The 18458-nt window shown below is 38.7% G+C and overlaps 1 protein-coding gene across 1 annotated transcript; it reads right to left on the bottom strand.

Annotated features, from left to right (window-relative positions):
- Positions 1-400: 400 nt before the first annotated feature.
- Positions 401-2563, bottom strand: LOC130935893 (wall-associated receptor kinase-like 20). Its single transcript, XM_057865805.1, has one exon. It carries the CDS (start codon positions 2455-2457, stop codon positions 526-528), a length of 1932 nt encoding a protein of 643 aa, XP_057721788.1. The 5' UTR covers positions 2458-2563; the 3' UTR covers positions 401-525.
- Between the last annotated feature and the right edge of the window lie 15895 nt (positions 2564-18458).

The following is an 18458-nucleotide window of genomic DNA, read 5'->3' as shown; positions in this document are numbered from 1 at the left end:
CGCGGGTAGGATTAAGGTTGGGTATTTCTCAACCCACAGGTAGGGTAGGGTTGAGTGTTAGTTAAAAATTCAATCCACGAGTAAAGTTAGAGTTGGGTTCAAACCCTACCCTACCCTACCCATTGCCACCCCTACTCGCGGCGGCAGTGGAAGGAAATTGCGATCCCAGCGCATTATAGGTTAGAGTAGTAAGACATGTGTTTTTTGTAAGTGTAAAAATATATAATTTTTATTTTAAAATTAGGTTTATGACTAGTTGGCTACTCCCAAATTAGTTACCTATACTTTTTCGTTAAAATAATATTAATACCAATGGTTTCAAAAGACTAATTACAATACAAACTTTTAGTATAACACATGAACTCAAGTCATAACTCAAGATCCAAACAATTTCCCACAATCTGCATATGCTCATAGCACTAATCTTTTCTACTAATGAAATTCAGCGAGAAAGATAGATTATTGATTATAAGTAAACACATCAAGTCTTGGATTTCAATACAATAAGTTAACTATGCGATGAACTTATTGTTCATTCTCAACTAAAACGTTAACATGAACATTATAATTCCTCTCTTGATCTATAAGCTTAAATATGGAAATTAGGCGCTGAACAATATCCTTCATGCTAGGCCTTTCACCTTTTTTCTCCCTCAAGCAATCGAGTGCAAGCTCCGAGAACATTCTTATGCTTCCCCCAAACTCCCCCTTGCAAACAAGTCTCCGATCCACAACCTCCATGAGTAGTGTCCCATTGCTTGCATGCTGGCTCACATGAACCGCCAGGTTCACACAATCCGGATCGCGGTTAAAATCAATCACTTTCTGAGAACTCAAAAGCTCCAACAACACCACGCCGTAGCTATAAACATCACTCTTATCTGTTAACCGATAGTTTCTGTAGTATTCAGGATCCAAGTATCCAACAGTTCCTTGAGCACAAGTTGAAACATGACTCAGCCCCGGGATAGCCAGCTTCGATAGCCCGAAATCGGATACCTTGGCATTGAATTCATCGTCCAGAAGAATGTTAGTGGACTTCACATCCCTATGGTAGATTGGTGTGTGCGCCGCGGAATGCAAATAGGCCAACGCCTCCGCGGTCTGAAGCGCCACTTTTAGCCTTGTTTCCCAATCCAAGAAGCTTTGGTACCTTCCGTGAAGATGGTCATACAATGTTCCATTTGAGATGTACTCGTAGATCATCAATGGCTGCTCAGATTCTTCCACACAACACCCCAAGAGCCTCACAAGGTTCTTGTGATTCACCTGTGAGAGAATCGCAACTTCGTTGAGAACTTGTTGTGTGCTTTTGAGGTTTCCAACCCTTGCTTTCTTTACAGCCACCATTGTTCCATCTTGGAGTTCACCTCTATAAACTTCGCCAAATCCACCGCTACCTAGAATCCTGTCTTGGGAGAAACAATTTGTTGCCTTCTTCACTTCTTTCAGATGAAACATTCTATAAGGCTTCTCACCAGTGCTTGATTTCAACACATTCTCTCTTTCTTTTTCCTTCTTCTTCTTAATCTCCTCCATGTAGCTATAGATTTTACAACATTTTGTGATCACAACAAGAACTATTGCTAGAGAGAAAAATATGGTAACAACAATTGAGATTATTATGCTGGTTTTCAATTTGGAATTTCTGGCGTGCCTTAAGCATGTTGCTGCATAAGGCTCCCAATGGTGTCCCTTGTTACAAAGACAGCGAAGAAGTCCGTTTTTGCCCAGTGAACACTTGGAGTCTCCGGAGCAATCTTTTTGTGTTTTGCATACCGGTTCGGGTGGTGGAAGCCACTGAATTTCTAGGCCTTCTTCCCATTCATTTGGAGGCTTATCCTCATCCAAGTGGAGGATGCTTCTGAAAGCTTTACAGCCGGAATTGTGCAGGCGAATCTTGTAAGCTGATGGGTTTCCACCAGCAACAAAAGTACAACAAGGGTGGATTCCACTTGCACAATCAAGCGCTTGTGATTTTCTGACGTGGCCGGAACTCTCCAAGTATTGGTGGCAGATGCTGGAGGCAGAGCAATTCAGGGGAGAGACCAAGAGGCGGGGTGAACAATTGAAGAGGAAAATGGTGTTTGAAGAAGTTATGTTGAAAGGAAGTGATTGGTTCAACCATAGACCATTGCTGACTGGCATGTCTTGTGTGACACATGATGTGCGAGATAGCCACGGTGCTGGCTGAACTACCATGCGTTGAATCGAGGACATGATTTTTAGTATTACATAGGAACTTTCGTTAAGTGTGTCAAAGTAGAGCTTTCCAGATTGCTGATCACAGTGTAGCTTGTAGTACGGATCGCCACAACTCGGTTGTGTGCTTAATGGATAAGGAACCTGCATAGAGCCACACTGTGGACAAGTCTTTTGTGAAGAACAAGTGTGGTGACAAAGGAAAAGAAGGGTATGAAGAAGAAATGCATAGCCAAGGTTGGAGCCTGGTCTCATTTTCGTTTCAGCAATGATTTTGGCATGGACAATTAGGAGTAGAAGATGAGATCTTGAAAATTATGAAGCTGATATGAAGGTTGATGAATTAATCAAAAGGCTAGAACACTACATCTATATAATGCCAAAGAATAAAAGTAGATGAAATGCAAATTAAAGTGGCTACAAGAATCTATAGTGTGGAATGCCATAAAAAAGAAATTGGTGACTTATGGGACCATTTGATGCTCCTATTTATGATCATACAAATAGTATTTTCTTTAGCTATGCTCTTTTTAATTGGGTGCAAAGAAAAAAAAGGTCTGGCATGTGCTAAGTTTGAAGTTTTTTTTCCTCCTCATTTGTTTTAGTTAGTCAATGAGATCATTGATATAAGGTTCATAGTGGAGAAATGGTTTATTAAAATATAATATATCACAATGCTAGGACTTTATGGTGCTTGCACTATGAGTTTGTGAAGAGCCAAAACTGAAATAAATTCTGAAATGTTATTTTTCTGTGACACATGTATCATTCAAAGTACATTGCACCAAGGTTCCAAAAACTATTACAACTACATTGAAATTCGCGTGATGTCCAAAAGAGATAAATTAATTATATTTTACAGTGTATTCTAATAAATATTATATTATTTAGAGATTGATTAGATAATATATAAACTAATGTTAAATTTAAATTATTTATATTAAAACTATTTTATAGAATATTATTTGATAATCTGTATATAATTTTATAAAATTATTCAATTAAAATATAATATAAATTAAAATATAAGTTATTATGTTCTTGCAAGGATATTCTTTTCGAGTTACGCGTCGACTTCACGTTGATCTTGATGCGTTAGATAGCTCAAACTGAATCGGGAATACTCTCGTGAACTCAGACTCGAGCGTGGTACCTGCAAAAGAGATTTTGACGTTCAAGTCAGTCAAAAGTCACTTGATAAAACGAGTATATGATCTGTGAGTTGTTTGATTTATGATTCCTTTGCCTTGGTGGCTATAGTCGGTCATATGCTCGATTTATAGCCTAGTTGGCGTTGAATAGGTCATTGGCTTTAGCCGAGATCTTTGTGACCGATCTCGTGGCGAGATTGTGGGTTGTGTTCCATTAGGATTGAGTTGTTTTGTTATTTAGGAAATGAGTCGTGCCGAGGTATATCTGATGAGAGAAGTGAGGAAGAGGACCATGTTCTAGATTTTCTTATAGAGAGTTTTTCTAAAGGTGAATTGATGAGCGGATATTTTATACGCTTTTTGGGGTAATTTCATGTAGATTTTAGTGTGTTTTAGTTAGTTTTTAGTATATTTTTATTAGTTTTTAGGCAAAATTCATATTTCTAGACTTTACTATGAGTTTGTGTATTTTTCTGTGATTTCAGGTATTTTCTGGCTGAAATTGAGGGAGCTGAGCAAAAATCTGATTCAGGCTGAAAAAGGACTGCTGATGTTGTTGGATTCTGACCTCCCTGCACTCGGAATGGATTTTTTGGAGCTACAGAAGTCCAATTGGTGGGCTCTCAATTGGGTTGGAAAGTAGACATCCAGGGCTTTCCAGCAATATATATAGTGCATACTTTGCGCGAAGATAAACGACGTAAACTGGTGTTTAACGCCAGTTCCATGTTGCATTCTGGCGTTGAACGCTAGAAACAGGTTGCAAGTTGGAGTTAAACGCCAGAAACAGGTTACAACCTGACGTGTAACTCCAGAAACAGCCCAGGCATGTGAGAAGCTTTAGTCTCAGCCCCAACACACACCAAGTGGGCCCCAGAAGTGGATTTCTGTACTATTTATCTTAGTTTACTCATTTTCTGTAAACCTAGGTTACTAGTTTAGTATGTAAACAACTTTTAGAGACTTATTTTGTACCTCATGACATTTTAGATCTGAACTTTGTATTCTCTAACGGCATGAGTCTCTAAACTCCATTGTTGGGGGTGAGGAGCTTTGCAGCGTCTTGATGAATTAATACAATTATTTCTGTTTTCTATTCAACACGCTTGTTTCTATCTAAGATATTCATTCGCACTTCAATATGAAGAAGGTGATGATCCGTGACACTCATCACCATTTGATGCCAGGGCATCTAGGCCAGTTTCACTGACCTTTTCTTTACTGTTTTAGGGTAGTTTCATGCATTTTCTTAGTGAATAAGGCAAGTTTTGGATAAAAATACACTTACACCTTGATTCAAGCAACTAGTGTGAATTTCATATGATTTCATGAGGATTTTGCTAGAATTGCATGATAAATTGATGATGCATAATCTCATGACTTTGGCTAGAGCTTTGATGCACTTTATTTGCTTGATTATAGGGCAAAGGAAGCAAGGAAGAACCACGTTAGTACTCACGTTAATCTAGTTAACGTGAACACTAACGTGGAATGGTAAATAGCTTGCAACGTTAATGAGAAAAGTGATCACCAATAACGCCTGCGAAGCCATCAATAGCTCATGTTATTTGCCACGTTAACTTAGTTAACGTGGAGACAAAAGAGAACTCCAACGTTAGTGGAAAACGTGAACACCACTAACGTTCTACTCCAATGTTAGTGGTAAACGTGAACACCACTAACGTTCTAAGACTTGGCAATGAACTACGTTAAGAGTCATGTTAACTAAGTTAACGTGAACTCTAATGTAGAAGAGAAGAACAATGCCAACGTTAGTGACACTCACCTTTGTCACTAACATTGGATCAACTAGCATTGCCTACGTTAGTGGTCACGTTAAGACCACTAACGAGAGAGTTAACGTGGAGTTGAGGATTGATGAGCCAACGTTAGTGACACTCACTTTTGTCACTAACGTTGGAAGATGGCATTACTACCACGTTAAGAGCCACGTTAACTTAGTTAACGTGAGCTCTAACGTGGAGAGTAGGGGCATTTGGAGCGTTAGTGACAAAGGTAAGTGTCATTAACACTCTCGAAGGTGAAGCATACCCACGTTAAGAGCCACGTTAGTTACACTAACGTGAACTCTAACGTAGGGACAAAAGGCACATAGCAACGTTATTGGGAAAGGTGAGTCCCAATAACGCTTGCGAAAGGGGCATAAGCCAATGTTATTGGGAAAAGTGAGTCCCAATAACGTTAGCAAAGATTTAGAAGGCAACGTTAGTGGTCACGTTAGTGCCATTAACGTTGGAGTTAACGTGAGGTATTTGAGGGTGGAACGTTAGTAGAAAAAGTGATTGCCACTAACATTCTCGAACCCACAATGTCACTTAACGTTAATCTCACTAACGCCCATGCCTAATTCATACTTCTCTGCAAGTTGGGCCCATTAAAGATTAGAACTGCTTCAACTCAAGATCCAGAGCCCACATCCAAGACTTGAAGAACTCACTAGAAGATCAAGAGGAGTAGTATATATAGGAGTAGTTTTGAACTATAGAGAGGCTTGGCACTTTGGAGAACTACCTCTGTATATTTACTTTTCTGCACTTTTAGCATGGATTCTTCTTTTCTGCCATTTTTTATTTCTAGAGCTATGAACAACTAAATCCCTTTCATTGGGTTAGGGAGCTCTGTTGTAATTTGATGGATCAATTATAGTTTTCATTCTTCTTTTTCTTTCTTTTCTCTTGATCTTACTAGAAAGCTTTCGATCTTCATCTAATTGGATTGTTATCTTGGGAAAGAAACTCTCCATAATTGGATCTTCTCTGAGCCTTGGAAAAGGGATGAGGAGATCATGCTAGAAATACTTTCTCATGTTGGACCAAATTGGGGTTTGGGCGGATATAGTGACATGTAATCCTCCCAACACTTTGATTTGGAAATACATGTGGTATAATCAGTGACCACACTTCTTCTCTTCCCATGAGCAATTAAATCAAGGAGTTGGGCAATTGTTCAAGCTTAGAGAGATTCGATTGCCAAGGAATTGGGATCCAATCACTTAAGATTGCCAAGGAGATCAATGAATGCATTGATTGAGGAAGAGATGAGAATGAACTTGATCCGGAGAATGCAACATCTCCTGAACCCAATGATTTCCCCATTTCTGATCTTACCCATTCTCTTTACTTTCTGTCATTTATTTTCATGCTCATTGCCCCAAATCCCCATTTAAGATTCTGCACTTTAATTTCTGCTATTTACTTTCCAGTCATTTAAATTTCTGCAAGTTCCCAATCTAAATTCTGTTTAGCTCAACTAGCATACTCTTCCAACTAAAGTTGCTTGACCAATCAATCCTTGTGGGATTCGACCTCACTCTATTGTGAGTTTTTACTTGACGACAATTCGGTATACTTGCCGAAGGAAATTTGTTGAGAGACAAGTTTTCATGCATCAAGTTTATGGGACCGTTGCTTCCTTTGCCGAAGGAAATGTTCACGTTAACTAGATTAACGTGAGTACTAATGTGGTTCTTCCTTGCTTCCTTTGCCCTGAAATCAAGCAAATAAAGTGCATCAAAGCTCTACCCAAAGTCATGAGATTATGCATCATCAATTTATCATGCAATTCTAGCAAAATCCTCATAAAATCATATGAAATTCACACTAGTTGCTTGAATCAAGGTGTAAGTATATTTTCATCCAAAACTTGCCTTATTCACTAAGAAAATGCATGAAACTACCCTAAAACAGTAAAGAAAAGGTCAGTGAAACTGGCCTAGATGCCCTGGCATCACAACACCAAACTTAAAGCTTTCTTGTCCCTAAGCAAGTACTGAAACATAGGAAGAATGAAATGAAAGAATAAGAAGATAAAATAGAAGTAGAATTCCTAGTTTATGGGGTTTCATGCATAGCAACTTAGGTTCTTTCCCTTTAGGTTTCAAGCCTTTATCAATTCCTTGGTCACTTTCTTGATTGTATCCTTTGAGACTCCTTTCTTGTTGATCCTTCCTTCTTTTTCAAAGTTTATTACCTTCTTCTTTTGGCTAAGTGCTTTGTAAGAAGGCGACTCTTTATGATAAGCTTTCAGCCAACACTCCCGAACCAGTTGGTTCAAGGTGCTAGGTGTTAAGACACCCCTAAGGACTTACTCCCTCAAGTCTTTTTCCCTCATACATACACACCACAGGCACATGGTTTGTTATTTTTCTTTCTTGAGACCTTGGTGTCCAGCACCTCTTTGGGTTACTAAGTGCTCTATAGCAAAGGTTACTCTTGATAATGGACTTTCAGCTAATAATCCCGGATTAGTTAATCCAAGTTACCAAGTGATAAGGCACCCCTAAGAGCTTATTCATCCAAGTATATCCCTTGCACATAAACACCACAGACACATGCCTCAATTTTGAAACCCTTGGTGCCTAGCATTGTTTCTTATTGTATTTTTTTCTTTTTCACTTTTATTGCTCTTTCTCTTTTCTTGTTAGGATCTTATTGTTTAGTTAGTCTCAAAGGATGTGTTTCAAACATAGGACTTAGGATAGATAGTTGCTTTCTTTCCTTGTTTGGTGAACCAACTTAGCTTACTAATCATCCTATCACAAACATTCAGAACCCACTTCACAAAATAACTCCACTTTTATTCTTTTCATAACATTTTCTTTTTGATTAACTTAAAGGACAAGCATACAAGTAAGAAAGGTGAAAGTGAACACTCGAGACATTAAGCTCAATAACCATTAACCTAAGCAATGAAACTTAAATGCAGAATTGAAAATTCTAAGCTACCATGGAAGCATGTTCTATTTCATACATGATTTTCCTTATTTAAAGCTTTGAAAAAGGTAAAACTAAGAAGGAACTCCACCACCTTTCAATTATTGGAATGCTCATGTTCCCTTGTCTTGGGATCCTCCTTGATTACTTGAGTCTCCATTCCCATTGCGCTTCCCTATCAGCTTTTTCCAGAAATCGGCATCCTCCATCTTCTTCTTTAACGCTTCCTTCTACTGTTTCACCTTCCTCTCTTCTTGCTCTGTTAAGTCCTTGCAAACTGCCTCATAACTTGGGATGGCATGGTGCAAGTTATGCATATGCTCAGTTATATAGTTTAACTTAGCCTGAGTGTTTATGCTAAATTCTTCTTGATGGAGCTGCCTTCCTTCGTTGAGCACACTAAATTCGTTGAAGGCTTTCATCTGAGCTTTCTGACGTTGGTTGAGTTCTTGGAAGAGTTTGTCTTGGCTTTCTTGCCTTTCGGACACTTGACTGATGGCTTGGGTGAGCTGGGAGTAATGCTCCTGTTGTAATTCCATTTGCTGTTTCTGCCACTCTCTTTGTTGATCCATCCAACTAGAGAGTAGTTTTTCTTGATGATCCATCCTTTGAGCTCGGACATGTAGTTGTTGTTCTTGTCCCTCCATATAGATCCTTGCCATATCCTCAATGGCTCCTCGAATGTGACCCAAATTTATGTTGGTTGGGTCGTAGTACCCTTTTTGATGATATTCTGTTGGTTGGGGTTCTTCTTGGAAAGGTTCTGATGACAAGTCATCTTAGCCTAGTTTCACTAGCCTTTTTCTTTGTTTTCACTAGGTTTTATGCACTTTCTTGCATTCTAAGTAAATAATTTGGAATGAAAATGCATGACTTCTTTAAATCAAACAACCACTATTTAATTGATGCTAAATCATGAGGTTTGGACTAAAATTAATTGATTTTTAATGATTTATAAACCTTGTGAATTTGGTGATACTTTGATTGGTTGTTTTGATTAATTGTAGGTGAAGAAAAGAAGAAAACAAGAAAGCGTGGCTTAAGAAGTGTGGCTCAAGAAAAAGAAAAGTGTAGCAAAGAACATGAGAAAGCGTGGCATATGAAAGGAGGGAAGCCACAATGCTCTCCCCAAGAGCTCAGTGCTCTCCAAAGGAGCACAACAATAAACCAAGGAAGCAATGTCTCAATGCTCTGCTCATCTTGTGAGCTAAGCACAATTTGAAGCCAAGAAACAAGGAAAGGAAAAACAATGCTCAGCTCACCAAGGGAGCATTATCGGGCATTCATCAAAAGAAATTCAAGGAAATTATTCGCCAAATGCCTTCTCCAAGAGTCGAACCAAGAACCAAGGGAGAGTAGGGGAGTGCTACTCACAAGGAAAATAAGCCAAGAATTGGCCAAATGCATCGTTCAAGGTTCGAACTCAACACCTTGAGGAAGCAAGGAGCAAGGAGCTACAAGGAAACCAAGAAAATATCACCAGCGCATGCTTCCCTCAAGCTTCGAACCAAGGACCTCCCTTGGAAGCTCCAATGCTCAGCTCACTTCGAGAGCTGAGCGCTACTCCTTGGTGCATCACACAAGAGCTTCACACGGGCCAAAGGAAATGAGCGCGCAACAATTTGACACGGCCAGGGAACAAGACACGCACAAGGCATGCATGCAAGGCCCCAATGCTCAGCTCACCTTGTGAGCAGAGCATTCCCCTGGTGCCTTCCCCAACATTGCACGCTACAAAGGATCCCCACACAAAGCCTCAATGCTCAGCTCCCCACTTGAGCTGAGCATCCTCCTGGAAGCAAATTCTCCATGGGTTGAAAATTGAATTAAAAATTCAACTTAATTCATTTCTTCACCAATTCAAAAGCCCATCCAAATTCCAAAATCCAATAATAGAAAGTGTATAAATAGTAGCTAGTTTGATGTAATTAGGACCTCTAGAATCACTTTTGAATTTTCCTTTAACTTCCATTTTTGAGCTTTTACTTTGGAATTTAGTTCTTAGAGAATTGGGGAGGAGAATTGATCTCTCTTCTTCCTTGTTCTTGCTTGAGCACCCTTTACTTTTCTTATTTTGGATCTTGGGTGAAGAATTGAAGAACTTCTGTTTCAATCTCACCTTGAGATCCCTTGCTTTAATTTTCTGCATAATTGAATTTCAATTTCCATTTACTGCTTTATCCTCTACTCTTTCTACAATTTACTTTCCTTTATTTCTTTCGCAATTGTTCTTGGTGGATTAAGGAAGGATTTGAGATCTAGACTTGCTATCTAGCCTCCTCCACTCCTGAGATCTTCAACCTCTTTTAAATTGCTGCAAATTAAGCATCACTCACTTTCTGTTTTTAATTCTTCAAAGCATTTCACTCTTCTGTTTGAGATCCACTTCAATTCAATTCATCTTTTGCTTTTCTACTTGTTGCAATTTACTTCTGCTTGTTTAAATTCTGTAATCCCAATTCCCAATTCCTTTTATGATTCAAGCCATTTATATTTCTTGCAATCTAAGTTTCTGCACTTTATATTACTTGCATCAAGGAGGATATACCAAAGCTCAAAGATCCAGGGAGCTTTGTAGTTTCGTGTACCATAGGCAAAATGACCCTAAACAAAGCTCTCTGTGACTCAGCTTTGCTAAAGTCCCCAGTTAGAGGTGTTCAGAGCTCTTAAGCACACTCTTTTTGCTTTGGATCACGACTTTAACCACTCAGTCTCAAGCTTTTTACTTGGACCTGCATGCCACAAGCACATGGTTAGGGACAGCTTGATTTAGCCGCTTAGGCCTGGATTTATTTCCTTGGGCCCTCCTATCCATTAATGCTCAAAGCCTTGGATCTTTTTTTTACCCTTGCCTTTTGGTTTAAAGGGCTATTGGCTTTTTCTACCTCTTTTGCTTTTTTTTTTTGCAAGCTTGTTTTTCACTGCTTTTTCTTGCTTCAAGAATCAATTTTGTGATTTTTCAGATCATCAAAAACATTTCTCTTGTTCATCATTCTTTCAGGAGCCAATAATTTTAACATTCATAAAATTCAATATAAAAAATATGCACTGTTCAGGCATTCATTCAGAAGACAAAAAGTATTGCCACCACATATAAATAATTAGGATTTTCCTTATTAAGAACTCGAAAAAAAAAATATTGCCTCTTTATTCTAAAAATCTACTGTTTTATTCATGTTTGATGATGATGAAAAAAATAAATTATAGCTTAATTGGAGATAAAATCAAAATAGAGATACTAATTACTACTACTAATATATAACTTCTAAGGTAAATTCATAATAAGAACAGTTATCACAGAGTTAAAGCAAAGATTAGGACTCAACAACCTTTATTTTGGGAAGTGGGTGTTCCTCTAGTCTGTGGGATGCTTGATCCTTTAAGAGATAATTTCTGACGCTTCAGTTCCTTCAAGTTACATCCTTGCTCATCCTGTTCCCTTAGGTGCCATGATCTTGATGAGTTTTAGCTCAATGATCATGGCAAATCACACCAAACTTAGAGGTTTGCTTGTCCTCAAGCAAAAGAAAGGATAAGAGATGAATAGAGGGAGAGGCAATTTCGAAATTCAAAAGATATGATGAGTTGAAAAAGATTTGAAAAAAAAAGATATAAGATAAAAGATATGATTTATAAAATATAAATATGATAAGAAAAAGATATAATTTAAAAAGATATGAATGATATTTAAAAATAAATCTGAATTTTTAATTGGAAAAAGATTTTAGAAGATAATTAAGTGTTGAAGAACTAAAAAAAAGAGTTGGATTGTATTGGAAAACAATTTGTTTTTATGGATCAAGATGCATGTAATATTTTTGAAAAAGGGATTTTAGAAATTAGGGTTCTTAGAAATTAGGATTAAAATTTTTGAAAATTGAAGGATGATATTTGGAAACATGTTTATGCAAGAAATCATGAATTGAAAAAATTAGAAAATTTGTGAAGAAAAACGAATTTTACCTCCTCCCCACCATTCTGGCGTTAAACGCCCAAACGATGCATGTTTTGGGCGTTTAACGCCCAATTGCTGCTTCTCCTGGGCGTTCAACGCCCAGCTGTTGCTTCTTTCTGGCGTTGAACGCCAGGAAGTCCTTTGTCACTGGGTGTTTTTTTGAACGCCCAGAACGCTGTCAATCTGGCGTTAAACGCCCAGAAGGTGCTTCTTTCTGGCGTTCAATGCCCAGAAGATGCTCCTTTCTGGCGTTTAACGCCCAGATGGCTACCCTTACTGGCGTTGAACGCCCAGTGGGTGCTTCTTTTGGGCGTTCAACGCCCAAAATGTTTCTTACTGGCTTTTTTTCGCCAGTGAACTTCCAAATTCCCCTGTAATTCTGTGAATTCAAGCAATTGCTATTTTACCTTGAAGATACTTTGACATATACCTGTAAAAATCAATTAATTAACAAAAACAAATAAAATTAAATTTTGTAAATGGTTGGGTTGCCTCCCAGCAAGCGCTTCTTTATTGTCATTAGCTAGACTATTACTGAGCTTTAATCAAGCCTTAGTTTTGAGCATTCTTGCTCAAAATTGCCTTCAAGATAATGTTTGACTCTCTGTCCATTAACAATGAACTTTTTATTAGAGTCATTATCCTGAAGCTCCACGTATCCATATGGTGATACGCTTGTTATCACATATGGACCTCTCCACCGGGATTTCAATTTCCCGGGGAATAATTTGAGCATAAAATTAAATAGCAGAACTTTCTGCCCTGGCTCAAAGACACTGGATGACAATTTCTTATCATGCCATCTTTTTGCTTTCTCTTTGTATATTTTTGCATTCTCGAAAGCATTGAGTCTAAATTCCTCTAGCTCATTTAACTGAAGCAATCGTTTTTCTCCAGCTAACTTGGCATCAAGGTTCAGGAATCTGGTTGCCCAGTAGGCCTTATGTTCCAGTTCCACTGGCAAGTGACATGCCTTTCCATACACAAGCTGGTATGGAGAGGTCCCTATAGGGGTCTTGAATGCTATTCTGTATGCCCACAGAGCATCATCCAAGCTTCTTGCCCAATCCCTTCTACGGTTAATTACAGTCCGTTCCAGGATTCTTTTGATTTCTCTATTTGAGACTTCAGCTTGCCCATTAGTCTGTGGATGATATGGAGTGGCCACCCTGTGGCTAACTCCATAACGAACCAAAGCAGAATATAGCTGTTTATTGCAGAAATGAGTGCCCCCATCACTGATTAGTACTCTAGGGGTACCAAATCTGCTGAAGATGTGTTTCTGGAGGAATTTTAACACTGTCTTAGTGTCATTAGTGGGTGTTGCAATAGCTTCCACCCATTTGGATACATAATCCACTGCCACCAGAATATAAGTGTTTGAGTATAATGGTGGGAAAGGTCCCATGAAGTCAATACCCCATACATCAAACAACTCAATCTCTAAGATTCCTTGTTGAGGCATGGCATAACTGTGAGGCAGATTACCAGACCTTTGGCAACTGTCACAATTAAGTACAAACACTCGGGAATCTTTATAGAGAGTAGGCCGGTAGAAGCCACATTGGAGGACTCTTGTGGCTGTTCGCTCACTTCCAAAATGTCCTCCATACTGGGATCCATGGCAGTGCCATAGGATCTTCTGTGCTTCTTCTTTAGGCACACATCTACGGATTACTCCGTCTGCACATCTCTTAAAGAGATATGGCTCATCCCAAAGATAATACTTTGCATCCGTGATCAACTTCTTTGATTGCTGCCTACTGTATTCTTTGGGTATGAATCTCACTGCCTTGTAGTTTGCAATGTATGCAAACCATGGCACTTCCTGGATGGCAAAGAGTTGCTCATCTGGAAAGTTTTCAGAGATCTCAGTAAGAGGGAGGGACGCCCCTTCTACTGGTTCTATTCGGACAGGTGATCTGCTACCTGATTCTCTGTCCCTTTTCTGTCTCTTATTTCTATATCAAACTCTTGCAGAAGCAACACCCATATTATAAGTCTGGGTTTTGAATCCTGCTTTGTGAGTAGATATTTAAGAGCAGCATGATCAGTGTACACAATCACTTTTGATCCTACTAAATAGGATCTGAATTTGTCAATGGCGTAAACCACTGCAAGTAGCTCTTTTTCTGTGGTTGTGTAGTTCTTCTGTGCGTCATTTAGAACACGCCTGGCATAGTAAATGATGTGCAAAAGCTTGTCATGCCTTTGTCCCAACACTGCACCAATGGCATAGTCACTGGCATCACACATTAGTTCAAATGGCAATGTCCAGTTTGGTGCAGAAATGATTGGTGCTGTGACCAATTTAGCTTTCAGAGTCTCAAATGCCTGCAGACACTCCTTATCAAAGACAAATGGCATGTCAGCAGCTAGCAGGTTGCTCAGAGGTTTGGCGATTTTTGAAAAATCCTTTATAAACCTCCTATAGAATCCTGCATGTCCCAGAAAGCTTCTGATTGCCTTAACATTGGCAGGTGGTGGTAATTTTTCAATTACTTCTACCTTAGCTTGATCCACCTCTATTCCCTTGTTCGAAATTTTATGCCCAAGGACAATTCCTTTAGTCACCATAAAGTGGCATTTTTCCCAGTTTAAAACCAGGTTAGTCTCTTGGCATCTCTTTAGAACAAGTGCTAGATGGTCAAGACATGAGCTGAATGAGACTCCAAATACTGAAAAGTCATCCATGAAGACTTCCAGAAATTTTTCCACCATATCAAAGAAAATGGAGAGCATGCACCTCTGAAAGGTTGCAGGTGCATTGCACAAGCCAAATGGCATCCTTCTGTATGCAAATACTCCAGATGGGCATGTGAATGCCGTTTTCTCTTGATCCTGGGGATCTACTGCAATTTGATTATAACCTGAATATCCATCCAGGAAGCAGTAGTATTCATGACCTGCTAGTCTTTCTAACATCTGGTCTATGAATGGTAAAGGAAAATGATCCTTTCTGGTGGCTGTATTGAGCCTTCTATAATCAATACACATACGCCACCCTGTGACTGTTCTTGTAGGAACCAGTTCATTTTTTTCATTGTGAACCACTGTCATGCCACCTTTCTTAGGGACAACTTGGACAGGGCTTACCCAGGGGCTGTCAGAAATAGGATAAATAATCCCAACCTCTAGTAATTTAGTGACCTCCTTCTGCACCACTTCCTTCATGGCTGGATTCAGCCGCCTTTGTGGTTGGACCACTGGCTTGGCGTCACCTTCCAATAGGATCTTGTGCATGCATCTAGCTGGGCTAATGCCCTTAAGATCACTGATGGACCACCCAAGAGCTGTCTTGTGTGTCCTTAGCACTTGAATTAGTGCTTCCTCTTCTTGTGGCTCTAAGGTAGAGCTTATGATTACAGGAAAGGTATCACCTTCTCCCAGGAATGCATATTTCAGGGATGGTGGTAATGGTTTGAGCTTGGGTTTTGGAGGTTTCTCCTCTTCCTGAGAGATTTTCAGAGGTTCTATTATTCTCTCTGATTCCTCCAGATCAGGCTGAACATCTTTAAAGATGTCCTCTAGCTCTGATTCGAGACTCTCAGCCATATTGACCTCTCTTACCAGAGAGTCAATAATATCAACACTCATGCAGTCATTTGGGGTGTCTGGATGTTGCATGGCTTTGACAACATTCAACTTGAACTCCTCCTCATTGACTTTCAAGGTTACTTCCCCTTTTTGGACGTTAATGAGGGTTCGGCCAGTTGCTAGGAAAGGTCTTCCTAGAATGAGAGTTGCACTCTTGTGCTCCTCCATTTCCAGCACCACAAAGTCAGTAGGGAAGGCAAATGGCCCAACCTTGACGATCATGTCTTCAATCGCGCCTGATGGGTATTTAATGGAGCCATCAGCAAGTTGAAGACATATCCGGGTTGGTTTGACTTCTTCAGTCAAACCGAGCTTTGTGATAATAGATGCAGGTATTAGGTTGATAATTACCCTCTAATGTGCATGGTATCATAAAGCTCCCGGGGTCTTTAAGCTTCTCAGGTAAGCTTTTCAGAATGACTGCACTGCATTCTTCAGTGAGGTAAACTTTTTCAGTTTCTCTCCAATCCTTCTTATGACTTAAGATCTCTTTCATGAACTTAGCATAAGAGGGTATTTGCTCAAGTGCTTCTGCAAACGGAATCTTTATTTCAAGAGTCCTGAGATAGTCTGCAAAGCGGGCAAATTGCTTATCCTGTTCCGCTTGGTGGAGTTTTTGAGGATAAGGCATTTTGGCTTTATATTCCTCAACCTTAGTTGCTGCAGGTTTATTACCTACAGAAGTGGGTTGGGAAGCCTTTTTAGAAGGGTTGTTATCAGCACTTGTATGTGACTGATCCCCCACTGGCAATTGAATGCCAGGGGTGGAAGCTGGAGTGGCGTTAAACGCCAACTCCTTATCTGTTACTGGCGTCTGAACGCCAGAACTGTGCTCCCTTTGGGTGTTCAACGCCGGATTCATGCTTGTTTTTGGCGTTGAACGCCAGGAATGAGCATGGTCTGGGCGTTCAGCGCCAGCCTTATTCCTCTCTGGGCTCTGATTGTCCTCAGAGGGATTTTGAGTAGCCATTTGTTCATTTCTTGGCTTCCTGCTGCTTTGAAGTGAGGTATTTAATGTTTTCCCACTTCTTAATTGAACTGCTTGGCATTCTTCTGCTATTTGTTTTGACAATTGCTTTTCTGTTTGCTTTAACTGTACTTCCATATTCCTGTTAGCCATTCTTGTTTCCTGTAGCATTTCCTTGAATTCGGCTAGCTGCTGAGTTAGAAAGTCTAGTTGCTGATTGAATTCAGTAGCCTGATCTACAGGACTGAGTTCAGCAGTTACTGTTTTAGCTTCTTCTTTCATGGAAGATTCACTGCTTAGGTACAGATGCTGATTTCTGGCAACTGTATCAATAAGCTCTTGAGTTTCTTCAATTGTTTTTCTCATATGTATAGATCCACCAGCTGAGTGATCTAGAGAAATCTGAGCTTTTTCTGTTAGCCCATAGTAGAAGATGTCTAATTGCACCCACTCTGAAAACATCTCAGAGGGGCATTTTCTTAGCATCTCTCTATATCTCTCCCAGGCATCATAAAGGGATTCATTATCTCCTTGTTTGAAGCCTTGGATGCTTAGCCTTAGCTGTGTCATCCGTTTTGGAGGGAAATAGTGATTCAGGAATTTTTCTGACAGCTGTTTCCATGTTTTTATGCTGTTCTTAGGTTGGTTATTTAACCACCTCTTAGCTTGATCTTTTACAGCAAATGGAAACAGTAATAATCTGTAGACATCCTGATCTACTTCCTTATCATGTACTATGTCAGCAATTTGTAAAAATTGTGCCAGAAACTCTGTAGGTTCTTCATGTGGAAGACCGGAATACTGGCAGTTTTGCTGCAACATGATAATGAGCTGAGGATTCAACCCAAAGCTACTAACTCCAATGGAGGGTATACAGATACTACTCCCATATGAAGCAGTAGTGGGGTTAGCATATGACCCCAGAGTCCTCCTGGACAGTTCATTTCCACTTAATTCCATGATGGAACAAGGGAGATGATATGTATGTTGATATTATTTATTTTATAGAAGTGGAATAAATAAAAACGGAATATGTAAAAAAATTTGAAAATATTTTGTGAAAATTTTTCGAAAAATTTTGAAATTGAAATCTGAATTTTTATATAAAAATTTCGAAAATGTAGTTTAAAATTAGTTAGAAAAGATATAAATTTTTTTGAATTTTGAATTTTATGATGAAAGAGAAAAACACATAAAAGACACAAGACTTAAAATTTTTAGATCTAATACTCCTTATTTTCGAAAATTTTGGAGGGAAAACACCAAGGAACACCAAACTTAAAAAGTTTAAGATCAAAACACAAGAAGAACTCAAGAACACCTTGAAGATTCACAAGAACACCAAGAACAAAAGAAAGAACACCAAACTTAAAATCTTTAGAAAATCAAGATAAATTTTCGAAAATTATATTAAAATTAACAAGAGAACACCAAACATAGAGTTTGGCACAAGATTAAATCAAGAAAAATTAGTTTTGAAAAAGGATTTTAAAAAGAAGGTGCCCAATTGCTAAGAACATAAACCCACGCTATAACCAACTGAGCTAAAAATGTAACGTATTTTAAAGATGTATTATTTTTATGGATAAAAGAATAATTTTTGAAAGTTAATGTTTTGAAAAAGCACAAGAAAAACAAGGAAAGACACAAAACAAGAAAAACTTAAGATCAAACAAGAAAAATAAACAAGAACAACTTGAAGATCAATGAAGAACAAAGAACACAAGTTCGAAAATTTTTAAAGAAAAATATCAAATATATAATTGACACCAAACTTAGAACAAGACATTAAACTCACGAAAAAAAATTAAAAATTGATAAAGAAAAATAATATTTTTGAAAATTTTTTTTTA

This window comes from Arachis stenosperma, chromosome 6 (assembly GCF_014773155.1).
Source record: "Arachis stenosperma cultivar V10309 chromosome 6, arast.V10309.gnm1.PFL2, whole genome shotgun sequence".
Lineage (NCBI taxonomy): Eukaryota > Viridiplantae > Streptophyta > Magnoliopsida > Fabales > Fabaceae > Arachis > Arachis stenosperma.
The sequence above is the reverse complement of the archived record's forward strand: the minus strand, read 5'-3'. Positions and strand labels throughout refer to the sequence as shown.